At 47.7% G+C, this 18885-nt stretch overlaps 1 protein-coding gene across 2 annotated transcripts; it reads right to left on the bottom strand.

The window, feature by feature from the left end:
* Positions 1–3679: 3679 nt before the first annotated feature.
* zdhhc8a (zinc finger DHHC-type palmitoyltransferase 8a) lies at positions 3680–18147 on the bottom strand. Of its 2 annotated transcripts, XM_061801007.1 has the most exons (10): positions 18009–18147; positions 17743–17937; positions 10765–10886; positions 10535–10692; positions 7608–7780; positions 7428–7530; positions 7059–7150; positions 6375–6583; positions 6108–6220; positions 3680–5917 (listed from the first exon to the last, which is right to left on the bottom strand). In XM_061801007.1, exons 2-10 carry the CDS (start codon positions 17871–17873, stop codon positions 4898–4900), a joined length of 2121 nt encoding a protein of 706 aa, XP_061656991.1. In that variant the 5' UTR covers positions 17874–17937; positions 18009–18147; the 3' UTR covers positions 3680–4897. The 2 variants fall into 2 exon arrangements, with proteins under 2 accessions (XP_061656991.1, XP_061656992.1); XM_061801008.1 differs by lacking the exons at positions 7428–7530; positions 7608–7780; positions 18009–18147 and having other exon boundaries at positions 17743–17875.
* Positions 18148–18885: the final 738 nt, after the last annotated feature.

Here is an 18885-nt window from a genome sequence, read left to right as displayed (position 1 = left end):
TCCAAGGGGGGCGGGGGGGGGGGTTGCAATTGGAAGGTGGGAGTGGGTGGGGGGGTCCCTCTCGATATTACGGGAGCTCCCCCCCCCCCCCCTACAAGTCCCTCCTTGATGGGAGCTGCAGTTCCTGTGTGCGCTATTAGCGAGCTGCTGAATCCACAGCGTGGAATGGTTGAGTGCAAAAAAAAAAAAAAATGCCTTGCAATTTGCACACCCACACAGATGCCCCCCCCCTCCCCCCACACACACACATAACCCCGAAGGACTGGCAAGCAGATGCAGCTGGCGCCCCAAGAGATGCCCACTCGAGTTTGGTTGCAAGCAGCGAGGATGAGGATGAGAAACTTGAAGTGTGTCGTTAAAAAACGACAAAAATGACAAAAATAAAACACATTTTGCCCTCAACCCAGGGGTGTCGAACTCGTTTTTTTTTTTTTTTGCTGTGGGGCCGCGTTGTAGTTGCGGTTTCCCTCAGAAGGGGGCCGTTAAATCAAAATTGATGTGGAATGAGAAATTGAGGTAAATTGGTTTTTTCGACGATAGTTTGTGTTTGGTAACACACACACACACAAAATTGATCGCAATATCTCCAATTTGGCATTTGTGACGTGGCAATTTGAAATTGGAACCAAAATCCTGGAAGTTGACACGCACGGTTTGGCTTTCCGGGCCGCATAAAACCACATGGCGGGCCGGATCTGGCCCCCGGGCCTTGAGTTTGACACCTGTGGCCTAAACAAAACAACCAATTCATGTAGTTTTTTTTTTTCTCTGTGAAATACCCCCAACGTGCCACAGGATGGCGCCAAAGCCCCGTCTAAATAACAATTGGTGTCAAGGAAATACAGTTGTGGCTTGATACTTGTGAGCTTTATTTTGTTGTTGTTGAAAGATTACCAGCCACGTTTGACTGAACTTGAGATTCGGGCTCTGTGAACTTAGTTTGACTAAATTGAATCGAACGTGCTTCAATAAGCAGCGGCTCGTCAAACAACCCCCCCCCCCCACAAAAAAAATGTTTTAAACTTTTTTTTAATGCCACTTTTATTTTTTTAATGCCGCTACTAGTTCAAATTTTGTTTTGAAAACAACTACCACACACTACCTTTGCTTTAGGACCGTCTGTTTAGCTTACTGCTAACAGGCGATGCAAAACGGGCTCCAGGTGCTAATGGTTAGCGTTGACAGCTTTAGAAGCGACGGGTATTTGAACACAAATGCTGGAGCAACACATGTAGACAGATGGCACAGCAACATTCGCAAGGCATACATTTTTCATCCTCTAGAAAGAAAAGACGAATGGAGCAAGCACACCAGAAGGAGCGGCACAAGGAATTGAATTGTAAATATTAATTATGATGATCTATCTATCTAATCTCCCTCCCCTTCTCTCTCTCTCTATCAATCCCCCTCTGTCTACCTACCTACACATCTCTCTCTATCTTTCTCTTTCTACCTACTTACATCTCTCTCTCTACCTACCTACACCTCTCTCGATCCCTCCCTCTCTCGCTATCCATCCCCCTTTCTCTCTCGCTACCTATCCCACACTCCCTCTCTACCTACTTATATCTCTCGATCTCTCTATCTATCCGTCTCTCTCTCTCTCTCTATCCATCCCGCCCTCTCTCTATCTATATCTCTCTCCTTCTCTGTCACTGCCAATCCTTCCCTTCCTTCCTCTCTCTCTCTCTCCATCTATCCCTCCATCCCTACTTACATCTCTCGTCCTCTCTATCAATCCCTCCCTTTCTCTATCTATCCCTCCTTCTCTCTCACTGCCTATCCTTCCCTTCCTTCCTCTCTCTCTCTTTCTCTCTCTATCTATCCCTCCCTCCCTACTTACATCTCTCGTCCTCTCTATCCCTCCTTCTCTCTCACTGTCTATCCTTCCCTTCCTATCTATCCCTCCCTTCCTTCTCTCTCTCACTCTATCCTTCTATCAGGGCGTGACAGGTGCACGCGAGCTCGGCGCCAGCGAGCGACGACGACGACGACGACACAGGAGGCCGCCGGGCCCCCTCGGCTGAATGGCGACGAAGAGCCCACCCGGACTCTGCAGGGTCTTTCTCATCCTCCTTTTCTTTCCCGTGGACTCGCCGCACTTTTGTGTCCCAATTAAAGCAACTCGCACGCAGCACAACACAAAACACACAACAATCAGCGAGCGTGCAATTTCGTATGAGGCCACTGCTGCATATTAACACTTTAGAAGGTCACAGTTGGCCTTGAATGCACCAAAAGGTCTCCTTGTATTATTATTTTTCAGTTTTTTTTTTTTAAACTTATTTTTGGGTATATTTACCAAATGTGACAGCTCCTCGGATGGCTGCGCCGCAAGTTCCCCTTTTGATCCGAGCAACGGCGCAGCGTCGGAAGCAGTTTTCCGACGCGGCTCGGCGTTGTCTGTTGGGGGGGGGGGAATGCAAGGAAATGACAATCAGGCATATCAATGAGCCCTGAGCGAGGCAGTCAGGCGGCCAAATCTAGGTCAGCGGCAGACAGCCGTGCACTTTTTTTTCGGGGGGGGGGGGGGCACAAGAGGAAAAAAAAAAAAAAAAAAAATCAAAGGGGTTTGTTTAGGGATGGGGAGAGGAAACGGAGTCAAACGATGACGATGATGCCCGATACTGAGGATGAAAAAGTTTTGACTGTAAACAACAACAACAACAAAAAATGCTTACATTTGTTGCTAAATCATCCAGCCGTCCATTTTCTCTCCTGCTTTTCCTCATCGGGGTGAGTTTGAGCGTATCACAGCGGGACAGCCGGGATTGGTCGCCGATCAGTTGCGAGGCAAACGGTCCAAATTTGTGTTCAGACTTACCGACAATTTGGCGTCTTCAGTTCGCCTAAAATGACTTTGGGAGAGAAAATTGGGCTACAATTGGAAGTATGTGCACTTACATATCATTTATGATGATCTACTGTAAGGCTTCAGTGCACTCATAACAAAATTCCCGATTTTCATCCGTTTTTGTGACGTTCCCTCAAATGTCCGCTAGAGGGAGCCGAATGTAAACTTGTAAAACTGCACTACGAACATCACCATTGCGTTTTTATCACTTTGACCAAAAATCTTTACATCCATTCATTTTCTTCGCCGCTTATCCTCACGAGGGTCGCCCGGAGTGCTGGAGCCTATCCCAGCTGTCATCTGTGAGGAGGTGGGGTACACCCTGAACTGGTCGCCGGGCAATCGCACGGCACATCGAGACAAACATTCACACTCACAATCACACCTAGGGGCAATTTAGAGTGTCCAATTAATTTTCCATATTTTCGAGATGTGGGAGGAAACTGGAGTGCCCACCTGGAGAAAACTCCACACATGGTGGGTCCGGGATCGAACCCGGGTCCTCAGAACTGTGAGGCCAACGCTTTACCAACCTGCCCTGACCAAAAATCAATGGGAAAAAAATTGTTAGGTACACCTGAGATCCAATGGGATCATTAATTGCAAATATATACATTTAAGATGAATCATAAATTCTGCCTTCTCAAATATAAGTGACCATTGTTAAATTTAAATTTAAAACTCATAAAAACTAAACCGTACCGTCACAAGGGCACAATTTTGGGCGTACTTAACGAAAAGTCCACATGACTCCACCGACTTAAATCGCACTAGCCAAACAAAACCTTGAGACTTACAAAATATGTTTATTTTTCATATAAACAACTATCAAATTGTATGACTCGGGAGACGATGACAAAAAAAAGCAATATCAAAACACATTTAAAAAAAAGATTGGTTTCTGTCTGTATTCAGATTTACGGGGTGCACTCGGTGAAGGATCACCTTTTTACACGCAAAATGACATTTGATCATATATTCTTTCCTCAAATACATAAATACACACACACGGGGTAGTCCCAAATACACGCAAAAACTGCTCGAGTGAGTCATTGATAGCGAAAGGAATTTTTTGATGCCGCAACGTCCGACTTTAATTTACTCTGTGGCCAAGCGCCGAAATGAATTTACTTGTTTATAAAATAAATGTTTTTAAATTAATTAAAAATCTAATGACAAATTCCAGCCCCACGTATTTTTTTTTAATGCAATGTATAAAAACATGAATATGTAAAGCACAGGTGTCAAACTCAAGGCCCGGGGGCCAGATCTGGCCCACCACATGATTTTATGTGGCCCGAAATGAATTAAAATTCTTATGACAAATTCCAGCCCCACGTATTTACATGTAGTTTTTTCTTTAAAGCAATATATAAAAACATAAATATGTCAAGGAAAGGTGTCAAACTCATGGCCCGGGGGCCCGCCGCATGATTTTATGCGGCCCGCGAAGTCAAATCTAGAGGGTCGATTTCAATTGTTCTTGTAAAAATGTGTAGAAATATTTAAAAATGTCACGAATCATAAATGATAAAGTTGAGATACCCCAAGCATTTTTTGTGTTACCAAACATGATTAGTGGAAAAACACGTTACCCTTGATTTCAGATTCCAAAAAGTAGATCATAAATTGACGAAGTATTTGTGTTGTTTCACAGTCATAACGCCCCTCTGAGGGAAACCGGAACTACAATGTGGCCCGTGAGAAAAATGGGTTTGACACCCTTGATGTAAAGAAACTGGTTTGACTGTGCAGTAGTATTTGCGCGTTGGAGTTTTACCTTTAAGGGTAGTACATGTACAAAAGAAGGAGTAGATAAAAGCCAGCCTCGGGGTGCCAACGTCTCTCTGAGAATTGTGGAAAAGTTGAACAAATTTGAACGTTTTTTTGATGGGGCTAGAACGGATTATCGGCGTTTACATTCATTTCAATGAGTAAACTTGCTTTCAAAGAGATTTGAGTGACGAAAGCGGTCGCAGAGCGAATTAAAGGTCCCAGTCAAGGCATCGCTGTCCTTCACAGCAGAGTGCGGGGACTAGGTACTCACGAGTCCTTGAGTGAGGAGCGTTGGGTCGTCCCGTAGAGTGCGTAAGGGGGGGTGGAGGAAGCTGTGGAGCAGGAGGGCAAACGGGGCAGAGTGCATGTAGACGGGGGGACGGGGGGCCTCTCGGATTGGCAGTACCCTGGCGAGGAGGAACGGGGTTTGAGGCCCCGGGCGAGCGACGAGCTGGAGAGGGGCGACGTCCTGGGGCCGTACCCCAAGACGCCCGTGCTCATCAGAAACTCCCGGGAGCCGTAGGCCGGCGGGGTGGGACCCCGGATCCCCTGCGGTCGGCCGGGGTCCGGCGGCAGACTCCGCCGGCAGGGAATGTCGTAGACGCAGGCGTCCGGGCCGTACAGCGCTTGGGATCGGGCGTGGAGGCGCAGCGTCCGCTCCGTCTCCTCCATCTCGCGCCGCTCGTGAACGGAAGCCGCGAGAGCTTTGGGGAGGCCGTCGAAGCGGGTCGACGCGCCGGGAGGAGTCAAACTCGCGTCCCGCGGGCCGTCTCGGAGGCTTTGGGCCGGGCTGAGCTCCCTGGACAGGAGGTCCTGGAGGGAGGCCAAGGGTTCCCTTTGGATGAACCCGAGGAAGGACGGCGACGAGGGGTCCCGTGAAGGGAGACCTTGCGGCGAAGGCGACGGGTCTCTGGGCTGAGGGGAATGACGGGCGACGCCCACGAAGACGGGGCTGTAGGCGTGAGGGCCGCGCTGTGCCGCGCCCGCGTCCGGACCCAGGCTCATGAAGTAGCCCACCGGGGGAGGCCCTCGGTGGGGGCGACACTGGGGGTCGGCGGTGGCAACGAGGGTGTCGTAGGAGCTGCCCCCGCCGTGGTTGCCCTGCGACTTGGCGCTCACGTGGCGCCCGCCGTGTTTGAGGCTGAGGGAACGCGAGCTGAGCGTCAGGGTGGCAGCCTGCAAGGGGGACAGCGAGGGGGGCAACGCTGCCCTCGAGGGGCTCCCGTTGGTCTCCAAGCGGAGGTCCGGACTTTTGCTGTCCCCCGGTGGCTCGCAGGTCTTCAGTAGCTACAAATTCAGGATGACATGAACAAATTTGACAGAGGTTTTCCCGTGAGAGCTGGACCCTACCCCAGCTCACTTTTTGGGGCACACCACGGACTGCTCCAGCGCAAGGTGCAGACTAAAGTCAGCCGGGGTAGCCCCCCGACCCCCGCGACGCTAAAGAGAATAGAAAACGGAAAGGCGGGGAAAGCACCTGCTCCGGAGGAATGGGTGACGATCCTCGGGATATGGCCTCCAGGACGGGTCGCAGCTGCGGAACCGTGGGAATGGAGACCGGGATGATGCATTTGGCGTGGTGGCCCATATCTAAAGATGTGAAGGAATTTTGAAAAAAGACAAAAATGTTCACTCCAAATAAGTTCTTGGTCGTCTATCGGTGCCACAGAAGTCACGTTAGCAATGTTCGACCACTAGATGGCAGCAGGTCCAATCACAGAAGACCTCGCTGGCCTTGTTGTACCTTCCATGGCCGCCAGGTGACTCTTCAACAGCCCCCGGTCCGGTTTGGGCGGCAACGGGGGCGGGCTTTTCTGCGGTTCCGGTCCGGCGGAGGCTCGGCTGTGTTTGCCGTTGTCGCTCACTTTGACCGACGGCTGCCTGTCGGGCTCCGGTCTCAGGAAGGGAGGCCGGATGTGGATCACGGACTTCTTGCGAGGTCTTGCCGAGTACCTGGGGGGGCACATCGGTCCACCATTTTGAGGGCGGAACGCTATTTTACAACAAAATTGTACTGTGCCGAATATGAGATGTTATAGTAGCAATTAAGTCAGAATATTTTTTTGGGGGGGGGTGGGCACTTTCCCTAAAAGTGAAAATGTAAATGAATTATGTTGCTAAATTATTTTGAAAATGAAAATTTATTCAAACAAAGTCATAATATAATGAAAAAAGTTATCATTTAAGTAACATTATGGCGTAAAAAAATCCATATTTTACATTAACAAAGTTACAAGTATTACAAGAGTGTAGCTGAATCATTATGATGTTAAAAAAATGTAAAATTAGGAGAAAATAAGTCACCATTTTATTCAATGAAGCTGAAATGCATGCATTTTAAAACGTGTCAAAACTTTATGGCAAATATGTTATGAGCGGCAAAAAAGTGGCCATTTTTTTTTGGGGGGGGGGGGCACAGATGGGTTACCTGGGCGAGAAGGGACTGCACACCAGGTACTCCAGATTGTTACAGCAGCCGCGCGTGTAGGGATTGACCCCTCCCTGAAACTTCCCGGTGACCTGCGGGATCATCAAACACAGCCAATGAGAACTGCAGTGGGCTAACGACATCTCCCAGAGGAACGCCGCTCTAGATAAAGGTTTAGTTTCACGATTGCGCTCAGCACTTTTCCTGACTCATGCTATACTGAGCCACGATTTCATGTTATTTATCATTTTATGTGAAATATTGATGGATTAAATGCATGTTTGGACTTTGCATTGTGACAAAAATGTCATTAGCGCACCCGCGAACTAGCTAACTCCGCGAGCGGCGCGTTTAGCAATGTGGACTGACTTGCTCGTTGGTGGTGCGTCCCCGGGACACCAGGAACAGGTGGAAGCCCGTCAGGCCCAGAACCGGAAGGAGAAACAGGCCCGATATGCCGATCACGACCAAACTGTCGCCAACGCCCGTTAAGGAAAGAAAAGCGGGCGTTGGGTCGTCGCGGCGTCGGCGCGCCCGCGGCAAGGATACGTGACGGCGCTGTGGAGCCTCCACAGCTGGTCCGAGTGGTGCAGGACGAAGAGGAGACCCAGGCCCAGCACGCAAACCATGTGACCGCTCAGGGACAACAGGAAGAGGAAGAAGTAGCGGTAGTTGCGCCGCCCGATGCAGTTGTTCACCCACGGGCAGTGGTGGTCAAAATCCTGCGTGACGGAAGTTGTGACGTCACAAAGCAAAAGGGGCGTGACCCGGGAAGTTGTGATTTCAAGAGAAAGATAGAAAATACACACAAAAAATTAATAAAAAATCCTTACACTACATGGTGAAATGATCAAGAAAAAAAAACCTTCTTAAAAATCATGATTTTATCTGGGAAAGTAGTCGTAAGGTTACAAGAGTGAAGTAGTAATGAATTTGAATTTTGGATACGTAACGTTAAAAATTTTCATAATTGAGTGATTTAAGTATTTATTTGCAAGTGGAAAAAATGTTGCAGTTTCATGAGATTACAGTTGTAATTTCCAAAATTAAGGTCAAAATTTAACAAGGAAGAAATGTCCAAAATTAATAATCCATCCATTTTCTTTGCCGCTTATCCTCACGAGGGTCCCCCCCGGGAGTGCCGGAGCCTATCCCAGCTGTCAACGGGCAGGAGACGGGGTACGCCCTGAACTGATCGCCAGCCAATCGCAGGGCACATCGAGACAAACAGGCGGACTCACAAAAATCACACCTTGGGGCAATTTCGAGTGTCCAATTAATGTCGCATGTTTTTGGGGAGTGGGAGGAAACCAAAGTGCCCACCCGGAGAAAACCCACGCAGACACGGGGAGAACACGCAAACTCCACGCTGGCGAGGCCGGGCTCGAACCCCCGGGACCTCAGAACTGTGAGGCCAACGCTCGACCAGCTGATCCACCATGCTGAAATTAAAAATAATTTCAATGAATTTTCCCAGGGGAAAATGTCTTCATTTCACACAATTATTTTTGGACACCATTGAAGTCATAATTTTCCAAGGAAATGAAGTTCTTAGTGGAACCGAAGATGACTGAATGAAGTTCATAATTTCAAAATTTTAACCAGAGTGTGAAAAGTGGCAGGAATTCTTCATCCTTTGCATATTTTGACAAGGTATTATAAACCAATTTTGAACCGATTTTTTTTTATTTCTTGCATGCCTCCTTTGATATTTTACTAAATTTGCTTCACGGAATTTGAAAAGCTGTTTTTTTTTTTTTTTTTTTACATTTTTTAATACATTTAATAATACAGTACGACCATCCCAACTCTCTGAGAAATTGAAATTCCAGCGCGAGGCTCCAAAGAACGAGAGCAAAGGATTAACCTGATTAATGACATCTCTCCTATCACGCTCTGCCTGTCGTTCGCCACAAAAATCATTTTTGGGAATTTTTTTTATGTATCCCCACCCCCCTCCCCCCATACAAGCGTACTGTGCCTGCCTCACATTTTTTTGCTCTTTTTTATTTTTATTTTTCATGAACATTCCATCAGCGGCGTGCTTCCTTTTCTCAATACACGGCTATTTTACAGGAAAAAAAATAAAAATAAAAATTCATCACATCAACCCATTGTCATGACAATGAAATTGACTGACAGAACCTGGAAACAAACACCAATAGAATGCGATAACTGATATGATATTTGAGGATGCAATTTGATAAATATGAGAAAATGTAAAATACATACACTAGGATGCGATGCAATACGATTTGATAAAGATACGAGATGGGGTGTCAAACATACGGCGCATGGGCCACTAAGTGGCACGATCCGTCCCGCAGGATGAATTTGAAGGTCAAAACAAACACAAAAAGATTTTGTGGCGGAGGGGACGATGGATAATTTTTGAGGATCGTCATGATCCTGTCAGAAAACCATCCGTCCATTTTCTTAGCCGCTATCCTCACAAGGGCCGCTGGGAGTGCTGGAGCCTATCCCAGCTGTCAATGGGCAGGAGGCAGGCTACGCCCTGAACTGGTCGCCACCCAATCGCAGGGCACATCGAGACAAACACCCGCACTCAGAAATCACACCTATGGGCAATTTTTCCATCCATCCATTTTCTTCACCGCTTACCCTCACGAGGGTCGCGGGGAGTGCTGGAGCCTCTCCCAGCTGTCAACAGGCAGGAGGAGGGGTTCACCCTGAACTGGTTTCCAGCTAATCACAGGGCACTTTGAGACAGACAACAGTCGTACTCACAATCACACCAAGGGGCAGTTTATCCATCCATCCATCCATTTTCTTCACTACTTATCCTCACGAGGGTCGGAGGGAGTGCTGGAGCCTATCCCAGCTGTCAACAGGTAGGAGGCAGGGTAACACCCTGAACTGGTCGCCAGCCAATTGCAGGGCACATTGAGACAAACAGTCGCACTCACAATCACACCGAGGGGCAATTTATCCATCCATCCATTTTCTTCACCGCTTATCCTCACGAGGGTCGCAGAGAGTCCTGGAGCCTATCCCAGCTGTCAACGGGTAGGAGGCAAGGTAACACCCTGAACTGGTCGCCAGACAATTGCAGGGCACTTTGAGACAAACAGCCACACTGACAATCACACCGATGGGCAATTTTTCCAGCCATCTATTTTTTTCACCAGTTGTCCTCACGAGGGTCACGGGGAGTGCTGGAGCCTATCCCAGCTGTAAACGGGCAGGAGGCGGGATACACCCTGAACTAGTCGCCAGCCAATCGCAGGGCACATTGAGACAAACAGCCGCACTCACAATCACACCTCGGGGCAATTTTAGAGTGTCCAATTAATGTTGCATATTTTTGGGATGTGGGAGGAAACCGGAGTTCCCACCCGGAGAAAACCCACGCAGGCACGGGGAGAACATGCAAACTCCACACAGGGAGAGCCAGGATCGAACCCGGGACCTCAGAACTGTGAGCCAAACGCTACGTGAATAATCCCTTGACCAACCTCCACGCAGCGATCGCACACGCTGCAGTGCGAGCACCGCGGCGGCCTGTAGAAGTGGCAGGAGGCGCACCACTTCATCCGCACCTGGACGCCTCTCACGTCCACGTTCTTGTAAAGCGGCGCCCGGAACTCGTCGTCCTTGTCCTCGTCGTCGTCGGCTGCGGGCGGGAAAGACGGCGGGCTGGGGTTCAAACGGCCCGGGGTGGTTTCACGCCGATCGGTCGGCTCACCCGTCGGGAGAACGCCGGCGTCCGTGAACGTCGCCATGGTGAAGTTGGCCAGCACGAAAAGGAAAAGGACGGCGCAGCACGGCGGCACGGCGGGGCAGATGGTCGACGCCACCCACGGGCACCTGACGAAAATCGGACGAGTTAAAAAATGGCAGCTTCGAAGCAAAATGGCCGACAACCTGTTAAATGTCGAGCTTGGGGGTCCTTGACAGTTTTTGCTATATCCTGTTGCACACCCAATTTCATTTTCATCTGGCAAAATGGATCATTTTTTGGGCCGCTGAATCCAGCACATGATAAATGAAATTTGGTCTTTTTTTTTTTTTTTTTCACCCCACTTTGTCATTGTTTTGGTTTTGTTTTTGGTTGAGACCCGCAATAAATTTGTTTTTCATCTCAAAAATTGTTTTTCCTGTGAACGGGGCTAGTACAACAAATTTAAGAGAATACACTCACTTAGAAAAAAAGATTTTGGGCATATTGAGCCCCCGAAAGGTTTTTGTTCAATTTTTTTTGGGTCACAAGAGGTGACAAACATCAAAGAGTTTTAACTGCATAAAGCACACAATTACGATTTTTTTTTTTTTTTGGGGGGGGGTCACAAGAGGTGACAAACAAAGAGTTTTAGCCTCATACAGCACACAATGGTGAAATTAAAAAAAATTGTCACAACAGGTGACAAACAAAGAGTTTTAGCTGTATGCAGCACACAATGGTGAATTTTTTTGTTTAATTTTTTTTGGTCACAAGAGGTGATAAAGAGTTTTAGCGGGATACAGCACATAATGGTGATTTTTTTAAATTTGTTTATTTTGGGGGTCACAAGAGGTGACAAAGTGTTAGCTGCATACAGCACACAATGGTGAAATTTTAGACTTGCATCCCCCAGACATGAACCCCATTAAACACAATATTTTCACTAGGATATGCATGCTTACAAATATTTGTGAGTTTTGGAGCATGTCGAGGACCCCAAAAGATGATTCAGTCATCACACACAAAAAAAGAAAAACAAAGTGTTTGATCCACATCCGGCACGGGGTGGTGAAAATTTGGACGGGCAGATTTGCAACATTTTTTTAAACCACGTCACCGTCTAAACATTTCCACAACGTTACACATGCATGTACAAATGTTTTTTTTTTCCTGCATTCGGCACACCAAGGAGAAACATTACACGTGCAAACTTTTCCCAAATTTTTCAAGACACGCACTCCATTAAACATATTAAATCAAACATTTTCACCACAATAAAGACATTTGCAAAAATTGGTGAACATTTGCGTGCGTTTAATTTTTTTAACTGCATCCAGCACACCATCAGGCCCTAGTAATAATCCTTCCCCTGCACAGTGCGCCGACAAAAGTGTCCCTCGCGAGTATCCGTCCTCGCCTCAGGTTGAGGTTAACACAAATCAGGTCCACAACAAAGACTTTCGGGCCGTAATCCTCATCCCGTTTATTCCCACGGCAGCCGTGCCGGATCCCAAAAAGTAATTGTTTACAGCGAAAGATAAGCAAGTATTAGAGCATGTTCATCACTGCTTCCACATCAGGGGGATTACCGAGGGACCGGTGGTGGGGGGGTCCCCTCCGGGGCCGCGGCGACACAATTATTTTCCGCTGGAGATGAATCTGTTGATTATACGCTAATTGCTTATCGCGGTGCTTTTTGCCATGAAACGGGAGGGCGTTATAAATCGGCGACGTAGACTAAAAATTGCAAACGGGCGGAGACGAGGTCCGGTGTTGCCGCGGTTGCTTTGATGATGTCACCGCCGCGTGAGATTAGACGGCCGATCCGAGTAATCGTGTTACGCGTCGGGAGTACTGAAGGACCTCCGGGAGTGTTCTTAGTGCTTGATTGCGATAAACGAAGTCCAAAATATTAGCAACCACCGGCACGGTAATAAAACGTATTGTGAAGCGAGTTAACGCGCCCTCAGTCAAAAAAGGGAGCAAGGGCGCTGCGGCGGGTAGCGGGGCGACGAAGGGAGTCGCGGGTGGGTGGGTGGGTGGGGGCGGTAGCGGAGGGGGAGGGGTCCCCGTTGCTGATGCCATGCCAGATGCAAACCCACTAATCCCAGACCCCACCCCCCGCGCCGGATTATCAACTCTGGATTACAGGCCCTTTCTGCCGGTCCATTGTGAAATACACGCAGCGAATCCTCAGACCTGCCGTACAATGCGGACTGCGCAAGGCGCTCAAAATTGCTCATTTACAGAATCTACTCAAATCAGTCAACGTCACATCATCGGAAAGGATCAAATATGAGGAAATGTACAAATAATTACGAATAATTATTTATCTACAATTGAAGAACAAACAATTATTACTAATTTACACCACATAGTGTTGTATACTGGTGAGAGGTTGAAGTTGGGGGATTTGGACCATTTCGCATTCGACGGTGGCAGCAAACGATGCACTGAGGATCAAAATAGTTGCCGATTAACGCCATGATCGATGAGTTGTTAATCGATTAATTGTTGCACCTCTAACATAGATAGAGAGAGGGAGAGGGAGGGAGGGAAGGAGGGATGATAGATAGAGAGCGATATATAGAGAGAGCGATAGATAGATAGATAGAGCGATAGATAGAGATATATATAGCTAGCAAGATAGATAGAGCGATAGATAGATAGAGAGCGATATAGATAGAGAGCGATATAGATAGCTAGCAAGATAGATAGATAGAAAACGATACCAGACGGAGTATATCCAGCACTCGAGAGCAGAAAAGGGGCCTGAGCCCTTCGCATCAAATGATTTGTATTGCATCTTGCGCTGGGCCGTCACCTAATTGGATCATGTCACGAGCGCGTGACAAAATCATCACGTCTGATTTCTTGAGGACCCGATTACAACGAGGCCGGACGGACGGACGCCGCCGGGCCCGCCCGGAGACCATCTGGACCGCGGGCGAGGGACACTTCATTACGCCAACGAGACAAGCCCCACCTAATGAAAAGAGCCCGGCCGCCAGAGCTGTGCTAAATCAGCGCAAGACCGACCCCCCTTCCTCGCCTGCCCACCCGCCCGCACGCACGCGGCGTAAGCTGCTCACGCCGCCCTCATCTCATCCCCACAGTGGGTCAGTGGCGCAGCAGACAGTCAGCCGAGCGGCAAGTTGCTCAAGTAGTGGCGCTCTTGCGTTGATGACATCACCGCCGTGGTGGGCGACGCACACGTGTACACGCGCAGTTTTGTATTTGGAGCCATGTGGACTTCAAAACTCTCAAATCTGAAATCGGCAGCACAACGAATACACGTTTAAGGTCGGTCTCCTGATACCAAGACCCGCCCTTCCGCCCGCATTCCAAAAACACGCAAGTGAGGTTCACCGAAGACCCGACTGGGCCGTAGGCACCCCCGTTCCGATCCAAGCCAGCAAAAAGCCCGACAGTCGGATGTCCCCAAAAGATGATCCAGAGCGATTATCCTGCGGTGCGCGTAGAGGGTCAGGAAGGATTTTTCCTTCCCGGAGCTGCTCGGGGAAAACGACGAGGACCAACACCCGAGAATAGAAAACCTCATCCGTGTTGATTGAGCCGATTGCGTGACTGCGCATTGATGACTCGCGTTAGCATTTGCGATCATGAATATTGAACGGTTATAACATTTATGATTGTCGAGAAATCGACACGCCGTACTGTACTTGCCTTGGACATTTTTTCCCCCACATCTGCTCGACTATGTGACTAAACTAGGGCAGGAAGCTTGGAAACGATCTTTCCCATTTCCTCTTTATTTTGGGCAAGGAGGGGCGTGTCATTAAAAACAAATTCCTTGTCTGCGGGACAAAAGCAGGAAGATCCCAAAGAAAAATCAAGAGCGCCAACAGTTCGGCCTACGAGGCTGCTTTATTTCACGCAAACACATCTATCTACTTACTACTACATAGATAGGAACACATGGGGTCAAGGTCGGTGGCAGGATTTGAGACCGTGAGTATGTTCGGATTTGACAAAATTCGACAAGCAATTATATCTGCATCTGCACCCATGCCAGAGTCAAAGACTCCAGATTCAGTTTCCCCAGATGGGGGAGGGGTTGTTGGCGGGTGGGGGGGATCAAACGGCATTGACCAGATCCTAATCCTGCATTCAAAACCTGCTGTCACATTCCGATACAAAAAAAAAGTCACTGGATATGCATAGTGTAGATGTATGTAACAGAAAGTGGGGCAGGTCAAAAGTCATGATACGGACTCAAGCTGGTGAGGTGGCAGAATTCATTCAGTCAGCCGATAACGGTTAATCTCCGGGTTTAAAGACAAGTGTAGCAAGAAGGAATTGAAATGGATCTTACATGGGGTTTATGCCACTGGAGGGGGCGGCTGGGTGGGGGGAGGGGAGGTCAGGGTCAGGAAAGCCAGCTCCGCGAATGACTGGACCGCAGGACGACATCCCAACGCAAAACGGTGGGTCGGTGCGACATTGCGCCGAAGAGGATCGACTGCACGTCGCACTTTTAACGAGAGTTGCAAGGTGACGATTTGAGCGCCGCACACCAGAAGTGCGTCGCACACCACACAACAACTTTACTCATCATTAAATACGTACTGTTAATCCTGCTCGTCGAACAATAAACAAACTGAACATATATTTTGAAATACCGTAATTCCCGGCCTAGAGAGCGCACCCGGTTACAAGCCTCACCTCACATTTGTAAAGGAAATACCATTTGGTACATACATACGCCGCAGCCGTGTAAAAGCCGCGAGCGCCCACTTCAAAACCCGCATTGAAACACGAGATATTTACAAAGAAAGAGGGTACACAGAACGCTAGTGCTAACGCTAGCGCCGCGCTAAAATTAGCACTAATGCTAGGGCCGCGCTAGCGCTAACACTAACAGGGCCGGTTAAAATAAAACTTACCGGTGAATATCACTGAGACAAGCCAGTAACACAACAGCAAAAGGCTAGCACAGCGCTAATGCTAGGGCTAACAGGGCCGGTAAAAGTCACTTCCTCGTCGCATATATTCCACCGGTCTTATTCTTACCTTTTCTGCTCAAGTGCCCGCTTGCAGCCGTTAGAAAGTCTAAAAATCCATTTTTGAGATCATAGTTATGCGTAGTACCTTTGAGAATAAAGTTGTGTTGTGTCAGGGAATAGCTTCATTTTCTTATAGATTAAAGTCGTAATACTAAAGTCGTATATCCGAGAAACAAATAGTATATTTTCTCAATATTACGAGAATAAAGTCAGAGCTGTAGTTTGGAAAGTGAATAAATGATGCAAGGAGAGAAATGTTGAGGATGTCAAAATGTTACACTTTTGTATAGCTGTAAAAAAGTGATCAATTACCGTAATTCCTGGCCTATGGAGCGCACCTGATTATAAGCCTCACCGAGTACATTTGTAAAGGAAATACCATTTGGTACATACATATGCCGCAGCTGTGTAAAAGCCCCGAACGCCCAAATCGAAACCTACATTGAAACACGAGATATTTACAAAGAAAGACGGTACACAGAACGCTAGTCCTAACACTAGTGCCTTGCTAAAGTGAGCACTAACGCTAGCGCCGCACTAGCGCTAACACTAACAGGGCCGGTTAAAATAAAACTTACCGGTAAATAACACTTCGACACGCTAGTAACACAGCAGCAACCAGCTAGCACAGCGCTAACAGGGCCTGTGTAAAAGTCACTTCCTCGGCACATATATTCCACCGGTCTCACTCTTACCTTTTCCGCTCGAGTGCCCCCTTGCGGCCATTAGAATAAACGCACAATTTAGCCGCATCAGCGCATAAACCGCAGCGTTGAAAGCGTGTGAAAAAAGTTGGGGCTTGTAATGCCGGAAATTACGGTACTTGCATAATACTATCATTATATTTTATGATATTATATTTGAAGGCCGACGTACCACATGCCTAGCCCGCCAAGCGGTTCCCACACACCTCAAGCGGACTCTTTGCAACCTCCCGCCACAAATAGGCCAAAACGTGGCCCCGAGGAATGATTACAACCTTTATGCAAATCGCCACAGTTCAAAAGTGCATATTTTCTTTTCATATTTAAATGTGCATTAAAAAAAAAAAAGGGGGGGGGACGGGAAGGCCTCATATCAGCAAAAGTGTGCTACATAGCGGCGAGTCCTCGGGGGTGGCCCAGTGACAAGCCAAGCGGGTCAGTGTGACGGCACACGGGCAGCATATGCTCACAAAAAGTGGAACTCGATGGCAAAACGAAAGGATGCATGGATCCCAGCGCAATTCGTTACATCCATCCATTTTCTTCACCGCTTATCCTCACAAAGGTCACAGGCAGTGCTGGAGCCTATCCCAGCTTTCAGCGGGCAGGAGGCGGGGTAACACCCTGAACTGGTCGCCAGCCAATCGCAGGCCACGTGGAGACAAACACCCGCACTCACAATCACACCTACGGGCAATTTAGATTGTCCGATTAATGTTGTTTTTCATATTTTTGGGGATGTGGGAGGAAACCGGAGAGCCCACCCGGAGAAAACCCACGCGGGCACAGGGAGAACACGCAAACTCCACACAGGAAGGGGGGGGGCGGGCGGGATTGAACCCGGGAACTCAGAACTGTGAGGCCAACGCGCCAGAAACAAAATATGATGCAGAATTTTTTTTTTTTTACATAAACGGAACCTGGTTTAAAAAATTGACCCCCAACCCCAAAGCAAAACAGCTAAATTTGAGACTTTTTTTGGTATGAAATACTCACGAAAACAAAAAAAAAAATGCAAAAGCCTATATTAATATGCATATAGAGGTGCTGCTGTAGAAAAATGATTAAACCCCAGAAATAACGTACATCATATATGAGAAATCATATCCATTCCTCTCATAAATAACTTTAATTAGATTTGATGTTTTGGTGTCCCAAACAGTGGTGTGCTTTCCTCCCCGCCTAGAAATTATGTTAAAATGCACAAAAAGTGAATTTATCAAGCACCCCCCCCCCCCCCCCAAATTGATAAAACAATTGGAATGACTCACGTGAAGACGAAGAAGAGCGAGGTGGAGCCCACCAGGAGGCAGGCGGCGGTGCACACCGGGATGAAGGCGGACGCCCGGAGCGAGTCGGCGCCGCCGCCGCCGCTGCTGGCCATCCCGTCCGCCCGCTCCATCTGTCCTCCTCTCCGGCTCTCACTCAAGTCTCACACCGGGTGCGGAAAAACAAACAAAAAAGTCCTTCGAACAACAGCACAAACATATTTTTAACATATTATAGTCGGAACAGAATAGGAAAAAGGATTAAAAACACGTCGTGTGGAGCGAAGGCGGAAGGAGGACGACGGCTGAGCACGCGCTCGCTCCGGGATCACGCCGTCCTGTGAGCGCCTCCAGCGGGCACGCCGCCTCCGGGGCAGCCCGAAGGTGGAGCTTTCCCTCGCGGGTGACGTTCAAGTTGACCACGCAGCTTTTGCAGCCGCCGTTTCTTTTTCTTTTTTTTTTTTTTTTTTTAAAAAGGGGTTTCTAAAATACACCCTGCATTTCTTTTTCAATATCACTCAATTAAAAACAGTTTATGGGTCAATATGATTTATGATATAAAGCTGAATAGCAGGAGCAAATATGTGCAGCACGTGGTTATATAGATTTAGTCGATGGTTGACCTATGACCTGGATGACTGAGAATCCACACCTGCAACACATTTAGCTGACATTGAGACATTCAAAATTCCTTGTTAAACATTTTCTATAGAAATGATATTGAAAACTATAGAATTCGATTTAATTTGTAGAGAACAACTTGTTCTATAGAACCTTTGCTGTGATTTTCTATAGAATTTCTACAGAAAAAAAAATATTTATATAGAAATTCGATTAGATTTGGGTCCTAAAATTCTATAGTTTTTTAGAAATTATTTAGAAATGTTCTATAGAAAAATTTTAGCTGGGTTAACAATTTCAATTTATATTTGTGCTTAGGCCGGTAGAGAAGGAGTTGATGGCTGTGACCTAAAACCGGTCAAAAGTGAGCCAGTTTCAGCGTTATTCTTGTTCTTGATGCTTTTCTTTTAACTTGTATAACGGATTACATGAAGCAGTAATTTGCTCGCAGATTCGTAAGTGTCATTACAAAGTGAGGGTCCCTCGGGTAAAAGCGGCTCTCAGGATAGGGGAGGGGGTTGGGTC

The sequence above is a fragment of the Syngnathoides biaculeatus genome, chromosome 17, assembly GCF_019802595.1.
Source record: "Syngnathoides biaculeatus isolate LvHL_M chromosome 17, ASM1980259v1, whole genome shotgun sequence".
In the NCBI taxonomy this organism is placed as follows: domain Eukaryota; kingdom Metazoa; phylum Chordata; class Actinopteri; order Syngnathiformes; family Syngnathidae; genus Syngnathoides; species Syngnathoides biaculeatus.
Note: the sequence above shows the minus strand (reverse complement) of the source record. Positions and strands in the feature narration are given on the sequence as shown.